Genomic DNA, 11,533 nt, shown 5'->3' on the forward strand with positions numbered 1-11,533 from the left:
GAGGAGGAGGAATGGGCTCTGGATGTTACTCACACAGAGCTGCCTCTCCAGTAGCTCATATTCACTGGAGACACATGCACTGTAGAGTACAGCCAGACCGACCAGTGACACTTACAACACACTCACCATTACATCAATCAATGCAGTATATTAGGCCTTATCTCAAAGGATGTAGCTGGGTCAATTCTCTAACTGTCAAACTGTGACTGACAACCCAACACTCAGCCTCCAGAAATTGTAAGACAGAATATAAAGTCAATTAAAGTAGACTATGTTATATTCATTGCATTACCAAAGGACATCCTGTGTTCCTTTATAATTTATCTAAATTATGGAAACTGGTTTTAATATTGTTTGATAGATGAATTTTTTTCAATGTCAACAGTTTAATGTTCACATGCACAGTGAATGCCCTGGAGAGGGGGCCTGTTTGATAATGCTTTGTATCAGCTCGCACACACACATGTACACATGCTTACATACACACACTTGTCACACAGGCAACCTTCACTTGCCTTAGAGTAAATTACAAACAGGTGTGGAGAAACAACTTCATCATACACAATGATACTCCTTAATCCCAGAAACCAGCGTGTGCACAGTTAAACATCAAAAAACTCAAAGCATTGTATTTGGGACAAATAATTCACTAAACCCTAAACCTCAACTACATCTTATAATAAATCATGTGGAAATGAAGCAAGTTGAGGTGACTAAACTGCTTGGAGAACCCTGTATTGTAAACTGTCATGGTCAAAACATGTTGATACAACAGTAGGTAACAATGGGAAAAGTCTCTCCATAATAAAGCGCTGTCCTGCCTTTTTAACAACACTATCAACAAGACAGGTCCTACAGGCCCTAGTTTTGTTGCACCTGGACTACTGTTCAGTCATATGGTCAGGGGCCACAAAGAAGGACCCTTGTAAAATTACAATTAGCTCAGAACAGGGCAGCACGGCTGGCCCTTAAATGTACATATGGAGCTAACATTAATAATATGCATGTCAGTCTCTCATGGCTCAAAGTGGAGGAGAGATTGACTTCATCACTACTTGTGTAAGAAGTGTTGACATGCTGTGTGCACCGAGGTGTCTGTTTAAACTACTAGCACACAGCTCAGACACCCATGCATACCCCACAAGACATGCCACCAGAGGTCCCTTCACAGTCCCCAAGTCAAGAACAGACCACGGGAGGCGCACAATAATACATAGAGCCATGGCTACATGGAACTCTATTTCACATCAGGTAACTGATGTAAGCAGTAGAATCACATTAGAAAAACAGATAAAAATACACCTTATGGAACAGTGGGGACTGTGAAGAGACACACACAGGTTCAGACACACATACACATGATAAGACACGCACTCTACACACACATACACATGGATTTTGTATTGTAGATATGTGGTAGTAGAGCAGTGGCCTGAGGGAACACACTTCATGTGTTGTGGAAAGTGTTATGAAATGTAATGTCATGTAATATTTTAAATTGTATATAACTGCCTTAATGTTGCTGGACCCAAGGAGCTGCCTTGGCAGCAGCTACTGTAATGGGGATCCTTAATAAATACAAATACAAATACAAAAACGGCATCCCTTTTATAAAATGCGCTATGCTGATTGAGCTATGCTGCAGAACCTGATTCAGCAGTGTCTTGCTTGGCAACTTCTTTCAACACTATCACTTTTCTCAAGAGCCCTTCGGAGGAGCAGAGCAAACATGACCTCGCCCTCTAGTGTCTGTGGAATGTACGTCATATAGGGTGTCTCAGGTAAATAACAGCACAGGAAGTAATAGTGTTCATGCTTGCATAGCAGCATCTGGTGTTGACCCTCTTTATCTTATAAGTGTGAGGAATTTCTGATGCAAATGCTACTGATGTTTGAGTTATTTTATAGGCAGCAACACGTACCTGTGCACTCCTAAACATTGTGAATAAGGGAGGAAAACACATGCACACAGATGCACATGCACACACCCAGGGTGAGTCAGACAAAGATCATCTGAACCACCCCCAGCACCCATTGCGTGTGGAGTCATGTGTCTGCTGGTTGAATTGATCTATGCTAAAGTTCACAGTTACCTTATGGAGAATATAAGCACCAAGTAATCACATCACCTGGAATCAATAGGATTCCTCCTACACTATATGGCAGGCCAATCTGCTTTACAATACACCCTCCCTAAGTCTGCCCTAGTTTTCTGTGTCCCAGTCTTGTTTCAGTGTGTCTCATTTATGTATCATAGCCTATTTCACACATCCCACACGAACAACTTCCTGACATGTGACCTATTTTCAGTACATTTCTATACACACAGTACCAAACATAAAGCAGATACAGCGAACAAAGGCCCAATGACGTCAAAGCAGGAAGACGTGTATGAATCCTATTATATACAATATAATCCTATTTCTCCACCAGAGTGAAGACTAATTGGAGCAAACTTACAAGACACCTCGCTACTGTTTATAGGACAACGTCTGAACACTGTCTAAAGATAAACACTAAGGTGGAATCATTTACTTTGTGTGCGTGGGTGTGTGTGTGTGTGTGTGTGTGTGTGTGTGTGTGTGTGTGTGTGTGTGTGTGTGTGTGTGTGTGTGTGTGTGTGTGTGTGTATAAAATCAGGAAGGTAATGCTCACTCATTCGTTGCAGTAGGTCTTGCCTGCATGGTCTTGTTCAGTAATTTTCTCATCCAACACCTTTACCAGCCAACTCTGGCTCTAGAAATATGATCAGGCTTATGTTGAGATTTCCTTTACCCCATCTTTTTCTTAAAGGATTTGAAGTGTGTTTGCCAGCAATGATACTGTTAGTATTGCTTATGAAATGACAGAGGAGAGACTTTCAATTTTGCTCAAACTCAGACAAAGACAGATGTCACCTTCAGGCTGGCCTGCCATAGCCCCAGGTCAAAGGTCAAATGTTAATAACCTCAGATGAGGCAGCTCAGGAGTTAAAGCAGCACTGTATTGTAAAGCAGATTGGCCTGGGAGTGACAAAGAAGGGTCTTGCTTGTTAAAATTGACAAAGTTGGGGGAAGGAAAGCACATGTGAGAGACACAGCGAGATCAGAGAGAAAAAGAGTGAGAGAGAGCATTACGTACATAGCTATGATAACATAATTTCACAGTCATTTCAATGCATTAAACCCATATCTGAATGCGTCATAAGGAGGATAAATAGGGGGAAATTCACAGTACCACCGTCTGCCTACGTAGGCTACTAGCTTCTTAATCTCCTGGGAAGTTTCTGTAAACGCCATGTTTAGTTTAATACAGAGACCTCTTTCATCACATCAAGATAATGATAGTGGCACACAGACATGCCAAAACATCCACACCCTCCTCACAGGAGTGTCAACACTATTACTCTGACCTGTATTCATTTGCTTGGCAGATACACTTATCTCTGGAGTCAAACATCTGTCTTTTAACCTTTACCTATGACAGGTAGCTCACTCACAATCTGCTATTTTCATCAGTTTATTACACATGGTGCTATCTGCTGCTAATATGTTACAGTGTGTTAGGGGGTGTTCAGACCTTTTGGTTCAGCATTAAGCTATTGGAGGACTGCCTGAAAACACTGTGACTGAGCAATCTGAGGGGTTCATATACACATATGTACAGTGCATTCGGAAAGTATTCAGACGCCTTGACTTTCCCCCCCCCAAAATTACGTTACAGCTTTATTCTAAAATCTATTCAATAAAAAATGTTCCACATCAATCTACACACAATACCCCATAATGACAAAGTGAAAAAAGTTTTTTTTAAATTTTGGCAAATGTATTAAGTATAAAAAAACTGAAATACCTTATATAGGTAAGTATTCAGACCCTTTGCTATGAGACTCGAAATTGAACTCAGGGGCATCCTGTTTCCATTGATCATCATTGAGATGTTTCTACAAATTGATTGGAGTCTACCTGTGGTAAATTCAGTAGATTGGACATGATTTGGAAAGGCACACACCTGTCTATATAAGGTCCAACAGTTGACAGTGCATGTCAGAGCAAAAACCAAGCCATGAGGTCGATGGAATTGTCGGTAGAGCTCCGAGACAGGATTATGTCGAGGCACAGATCTGGGGAAGGGTACCAAAACATTTCTGCAGCATTGAAGGTCCCCAAGAACACAGTGGCCTCCATCATTCTTAAATGGAAGAAGTTTGGAACCACCAAGACTCTTCCTAGAGCTGGCCGCCCGGCCAAACAGAGCAATCGGGGGAGAAGGGCCTTCGTCAGGGAGGTGACCAAGAACCCGATGGTCACTCTGACAGAGCTCCAGAGTTCCTCCAGAAGGACAACAATCTCTGCAGCACTCCACCAACCAGGCCTTTATGGTAGACTGGCCAGATGGAAGCCACTCCTTAGTAAAAGGCACGACAGCCTGCTTAGAGTTTGCCAAAAGGTGCCTAAAGGACTCTCAGCCCATAAACAAGATTCTCTGGTCTGATGAAACCAAGATTGAACTCTTTGGCCTGAATGCCAAGTGTCATATCTGGAGGAAACCTGGCACCATCCCTACTGTGAAGCATGGTGAGGGCAGCATCATGCTGTGTGGATGTTTTTTAGCGGCAAGGACTAGGAGACTAATCAGGATTGAGGGAAAGCTGAACGTAGGAATGTAGAGAGAGATCCTTGATGAAAACCTGCTCCAGAGCGCTGAGGACCTCAGACTGGTGCGAAGGTTCACCTTCCAACAGGACAACGACCCTAAGCACACAGCCAAGTCAACGCAGGAGTGGCTTCAGGCCAGAGCCCAGACTTGAACCCGATCAAACATCTCTGGAGAGGCCTGAAAATGGCTGTGCAGTGACACACCCCATCCAACCCGACAGAGCTGGAGAGGATCTGCAGAGAAGAATGGGAGAAACTCCCCAAATACAGGTGTGCCAAGCTTGTAGGGTCATACCCAAGAAGACTCTAGGCTGTAATCGCTGCCAAAGGTGCTTCAACAAAGTACTGAGTAAAGGGTCTGAATACTTATGTAAATGTGATATTTCAGTTGTTTTTTATATAAATTTGCTAATATAAAAATAAAAATGTTTTTTGCTTTAATTATGGGGTATTGTGTGTAGTTTGATGAATATTATATATTTTTTAATCCATTTTAGAATATGGCTGTAACGTAACAAAATTTGGAAAAAGTCAAGGGGTCTGAATACTTTCTGAATGCACAATTTGCCAGCACTCGACTTTGTCTCGGGCCAACCAACACCTGTGCCATTATATCCTCCAAACACAGCTTCTCTGGCATAATCACTTAAATATAGTATAGTAGTAAAAGTATAAGTAGCTTGTTTGAGTGGTTCTCAGCCTCATTCCATGTGAATAAGAGAGATGATCATAAGAGAATATACCCTAGTACAGATGGATATAAATCAGTCATACTCCAGCTATGCAGATTTAGGAACTTCATCTAAACAGGAAAGTCTAAATCTATATAAACAATGTTGTCAAGGGCTTAATGGGATGACAGAAGAGAGACAAACACAGTGCCTCTCGCCCCCAGCCTCCACTGTAGTCAGACAAACACTGTTTGTTGGTATCATTAAACAACAGGTGGGTTAGATGCTAAATACCAAAGGTCTGAAGGATGGCCTGCTGATTCAGCTGTATATGAATCGGCCCAGATTGATTAGCAGCATGCTAGTTGTGGCCCAGAAATACCTTCCCTATTTTTACACAATTGCATGCGCACAGTGTGCGTCAGAGAGCTGACACTGACAGTAAAAAACACTGATTGACACCCTCACCCCAACTGTGCTTTGACAAGCTGCTCAACTGCCAACACCAGCCTTCCATCGGACCTGTCTCCATTTGCAAACAAGGCTCTGTTAGTTAGAGCTGAGCATCACCCACATTAAGAGGCACCCCACTGATAAGTGCTGTGGACAGACAGGAAACGCATCACAGAGTTCAGAGTTGTGCACCACTGTGGTATCACTAATGAGCAGACTCAACATGGGGATCTATGGGCTTGACACTCAACAACATCCCTGATTATCTCTGAGGCTGAGCAGCCATGACGCCATGCATAGACACAGGCCTGCCTGCCTGTCTGTCAGTTAGCATGGAAGAGCAACTGAGACCGTCAGTCAGAGTACTCATGGGAGGATTACTGTGGACATAGTCAGCTGTTACAGAGCTGAGTGAGGAGAAGGGAAGTCAATGATATGAGTTCTACACTCTCCCAAACAAAGATTAATCCATTGCTCTGTTGACTTTCTGAGAGACTTCAAAAGAGAATCAATACACATTTGCCCTCAATACACATTTCAATTGATGATGTGGTTGGTGACACTTTGCTTCTTGAAAGTCCTTTAACTTGAAAACTTGACTGCTGACATACAACATATTTTGGGACTGTATCAACAACGGACTAATGAAAAAAATACTAAAGGAAAGTTTTGAGTGAATTTTCCCTTAAATATCAAGTCTAATGTGGGGTGGCCCTCATGTCATTGCTGCTGTACTAAGTATGCTGTTCTTCCTGGACAATGAGCTCTATCCTGTAGGGAGAGTAATTTTCAAAAAAGCTTAAAGATGGCGCTGACAGAGAGGGCTGCCTCGCTTCTAGTTTTTAGGAAACTTTGCAGTATTTAGCTTTTTTATATATTATTTCTAACATTTTTAGCCCAGAAAATGTTATGTGTTATTGCATACAGCCGGGAAGAACTATTGGATATCAGAGTGGCGGTACCTCACCAGCACTACCAGCATTACGACCAGGAATATGACTTTCCTGAAGCAGATCCTTTGTTCGCACCACCCAGGGCAATTTAACTGATTCCAGAGACTGGCCCAAAACAACACCGGTGAATGAGAGGTACTCGGAGCAGTCTTCTAGCCCGATTATGGAGGTGCGCAAACCACCCACCGCTTCCGAGTATATTACTCACTGTTCAGTCCCTAGATAATAAAGTTGATGAGCTCAGGGCAGGGGTTTCTTTCCAGAGAGACATCAGGGATTGTAAGAATACTCTGTTTTACGGAAACATGGCTCTCTCAGGATATACTGTCGGAGTCTGTCCAGCCATCTGGATTTTCAGTTCATCGCGCCGAGAGGAATAAACGTCTCTCTGGGAAGAAGAAGGGCGGGGGTGTATGTTTCATGATTAACGACTCATGGTGTAATTGTGATAACATACAGGAACTCAAGTACTTTTGTTCATCTGACCTAGAATACCTCACAATCAAATGCCGACCGTATTATCTCCCAAGAGAATTCTCTTAGATTATAGTCACAGCCGTGTATATCCCCCCTCAAGCCAATACCACGACGGCCCTCAAGGAACTTCACTGGGCTTTATGCAAACTGGAAACCATATATCCTGAGGCTGCATTTATTATAGCTGAGGATTTTAACAAAGCAAATTTGAGAAAAAGGATGCCTAAATTCTATCAGCATATTGACTGTAGTACTCGCGCTGCTAAAACACTCAACCACGCTGGTCTGACCAATCGGAATCCACGCTTCAGTGGAGACAGTGACTGAGTTTATCAGGAAGTGTATAGGAGATGTTGTAACCACTGTGACTATTAAAACCTAGTCTAACCAGAAACCGTAGACAGATGGCAGCATTTGCGCAAAACCGCTTTTAACCATGGCAAGGTGACTAGGAATATGGCAGAATGCAAATAGAGTAGTCATTCCCTCCGCAAGGCAATCAAACAGGTAAAACGTCAGTATAGAGACAAAGTGGAGTCGCAATTCAACAGCTCAGACACGAGACGTACGTGGCAGGGTCTACAGACAATCACGGACTACAAAAGGAAAACCAGCCACGCGGACACCGACATCTTGCTTCCGGACAAGCTAAACACCTTCTTTGTCCCTTTGAGGATAACACAGTGCCACTGACGCAGCCCGCTATCAAGGACTGTGGGCTCTCCTTCTCCGTGGCCGAGGTGAGTAAGACATTTCAACTTGTTAACCCTTGCAGGGCTGCCGGCCCAGACGGCATCCCTAGCTGCTTCCTGGCTGGTGTGTTTACGGACATATTTACATCTGGCTGGTGTGTTTACGGACATATTCAATCTCTCCCTATCGCAGTCTGATGTCCCCACATGCTTCAAGATGTCAACCATTGTTCCTGTTCCCAAGAATGCAACGGTAACTGAATGAAATGACTATCGCCCCGTAGCACTCACTTTCGTCATCATGAAGTGCTTTGAGAGGCTAGTCAAGGATCATATCACCTCTACCTTACCTGTCACCCTAGACTCGCTTCAATTTGCTTACCGCCCCAAAAGGTCCACAGACGATGCAATTGCCATCACACTGCACACTGCCTTATCCCATCTGGACAAGAGGAATACCTATGTAAGAATGCTGTTCATTGACTATAGCTCAGCATTCAACACCATAGTACCCTCCAAGCTTATCATTAAGCTTGAGGCCCTGGGTCTGAACCCCACCCTGTGCAATTGGACGAGCTGCATCAAACACTCAAACTGGACAGTTTTATCTCAATCTCTTCATTCAAAGACTCAATCATGGACACTCTTACTGACAGTTGTGGCTGCTTTGTGTGATGTATTGTTGTCTCTACCTTCTTGACCTTTGTGCTGTTGACTGTGCCCAATAATATTTGTACCATGTTTTGTGCTGCTACCATGTTGTTGTTATGTTGTGTTGCTACCATTCTGTGTTGTCATGTGTTGCTGCCTTGCTATGTGGTTGTCTTAGGTCTCTCTTTATGTAGTGTTGTGTTGTCTCTCTTGTTGTGATGTGTGTTTTGTCCTATATTTACAGTTGAAGTCGGAAGTTTACATACACCTCAGCCAAATACGTAAAAACCTAAAAACCTTGAACATGCCTATATATAGACAAGGACCTGTCCTCCAGCAGCTTTGGAGCCTGTGATTTGTGTGAGGGTCCAACGAGAATTTTTTGTGAATCCTCCTACAACGAAAATAGCATCAGAGGGCCAAAGGTCACTTGGCAGGGGATTCCAAAATAATAAATGTTCCCCTTCTGTCTGGCTTCCATCACAGGTGAGTGAAAATATGCAACATTATGTCAGTCCTGTGCAATGTTTCCACAATGTCTGTGTTGTTGGTCCATGTCCCACTGTTAACTTAGAATTCATGCGTGCTCTATCTCCCTCCTTTCATCACATAAATACACAGACAAAGACACAGATACACACATATACACTCCACGTTGCCATCAGTAAAGCATGAATTATTTGACCAGCCAACTAAACAGCACAGCCAATCCAGAAGCATCTACAAATCAGCTGAGCATTGAACATGTAAATACTTCCAACTCCGAACATGAGGGAACCATCTCTCTCTCACAGTGATTTGCTCACTACTGCATGTCAAATGATTTCAGCTGAAATGTGACTGACAGCTGTCACTATGGTGTCCGATCATACAGTATCTCACAGACACATAAGCCAGTCCTATAGTTTTCAGAGTGCAGACACATGCAGTGGTGTAAAGTACTTAAGTAAAAATACTTGAAAGAACTACTTAAGTAGTTTTTTGTGGTATCTGTACTTTATTTTACTATTTATATTTTTGACAACTTTTAGTTTTACTCCACTACATTCCTAAATAAATTAATATATGTTTTACTCCATACATTTTCTATGACACCCAAAAGTACTTGTTACATTTTGAATGCTTAGCAGGACGGGACAATGGTCCAATCCATGCACTTATCAAGAGAACATCCCTGGTCATCCGTACAACCTCTGATCTGGCGGACTCACTAAACACAAATGCTTCGTTTGTAAATTATGTTGGAGTGTTGGAGTGCGCCTCTGGCTATCCGTAAATTTAAAAAACAAGAAAATCGTGCTGCAGGTTTGCTTAATATAGGGAAATATTTGTTACTTTTACTTTTGATACTTAAGTATATTTTAGCAATTGCATGTACTTTTGATACTTAAGTATATTTCAAACCAAATACTTTTAGACTTTAACTCAAGTGGTATTTTACTGGGTGACTTTCACTTTTACTTGAGTCATTTTCTATTAAGGTATCTTTACTTTTACTCAAGTTTGACAATGGGTACTTTTTCAGCTCCTGGACACGTGGCAGGAGACAGTGTGAGGCTGGAACACTTTTTACTACTGTATGTCCTGGGGCTAGAAGAAGGAAGATGAGGGAAAGGAGAGCAGAGTCTTACCTGTACGGAGTTTGAATATGGCCCTCTTTCCTCCACCGGCGGGAACACCTGCCGTCCCCCTCCCCTGAAGAAGCGAAAGAGGGCAATAAGAACCCCCTGCAGCATACTGCCTACCTGTGTTTCTATAGCGCCCTCCTCTCCCTCTTTATCTCTTTCTTTATCTCTATGTTTCGTTTTCTATTTGTCTCTCTCTGTCTTTCAGCCACTAACCCTACGTCTCTATCAGTCTCCTTGGCTCTCTGCCTCTAATACTCTCCTGGTTGTCAGTGGAGACAGAGTCTCAGTACATAAACAAGCCTACCCATATCTACACATGCTCCAGGCTTCTCACTCTCTCTTTTCCCTCTCTCTTTCTCTCTCTCTCAAGGCTCTCTTCAAATCTCCTCCTCCCTAACTCTCTCTCTACTCTGCCCTGCCCCCCTTCTCTCTGGTCCTCTGTAGCTCAATTGGTAAATTATGGATCTTGCAATGCCAGGATAGTGGGTATGATTCCCGGGACCACCCACACGTAAAAATGTTGGCATTCATGTCTGTAAGTTTCTTTGGATAAAAGTGTCTGGTAAAAGGAATATATATTACAATACTGTGTGTGGTTATTATGTTGTGTGTGCCTGTGTGTACATGTGCATGTGTGCGTGTGTGTGCATGTGTGTGGTTTGGGCAATCCAGTATCTGCACACTGGTATGGAAACTGAGTGTCTGTGAATATCTCTAATGCCATCTCCACCTGCTCCAGAAAAACTGCAGGGCTCCAAAAACAGATAGAGAAGCAAACACTAAATGCCTAGTCTCTCTCTCACTCTCACTCTCACACTCACACTCACACTCACAGGGATATCGATCTAAGTGCCAACGAGTGAGAGATATTGTTTCAGCCCAGGGTCAGAGAGGCTGGCTCAGTGGGGGTGGGTGTTCCCTTTTTGCAAGCTCCGGTAACACAAGGCTTCATGGAGCAACATTCTATCACATGCACAAGCCTATCAACATATACTAGCACTGTCAGGTTGGTCTGTAGTGTACCGTACATAGCCTATGGTCATATTTATTTTTTCTGTTTTAGTTTTAATTAAATTAAGGGATTTATATTTGTATTACATTCTAATAATCCAGGAGGATGTTGTGACATTAATGTGACATGAATAATGGTGTTTGGTCCCGTGTAAACATCCCGTTGAAGAGTCATCTTTATTGACACAAAATCCATTTGACTCAGTCATATTAGCAACTAAACAGCCATGAAGTGATAGCATATGACTTTCCAGTTAAAAGGTTTTGTTATTGATAGGCTAAAGCTGAACACAGAACATCGGGGGAATAATATGCAACGCAATCTCCTTTGTATGATAATGAGAGCAAAGAACCAAGACC

At 42.7% G+C, this 11,533-nt stretch overlaps 1 protein-coding gene across 1 annotated transcript in view; it reads right to left on the minus strand.

Moving 5' to 3' along the window:
• LOC120043770 (cGMP-dependent 3',5'-cyclic phosphodiesterase-like) overlaps positions 1-10,270 on the minus strand; it is a 32,410-nt gene extending 22,140 nt beyond the window's left edge. The window contains exon 1 of the mRNA XM_038988328.1: positions 10,166-10,270. Coding sequence (XP_038844256.1) covers positions 10,166-10,270 — 105 coding nt within the window. The remainder of the gene's footprint in view (positions 1-10,165) is intronic.
• Between the last annotated feature and the right edge of the window lie 1,263 nt (positions 10,271-11,533).

This window comes from Salvelinus namaycush, chromosome 3 (assembly GCF_016432855.1).
Source record: "Salvelinus namaycush isolate Seneca chromosome 3, SaNama_1.0, whole genome shotgun sequence".
In the NCBI taxonomy this organism is placed as follows: domain Eukaryota; kingdom Metazoa; phylum Chordata; class Actinopteri; order Salmoniformes; family Salmonidae; genus Salvelinus; species Salvelinus namaycush.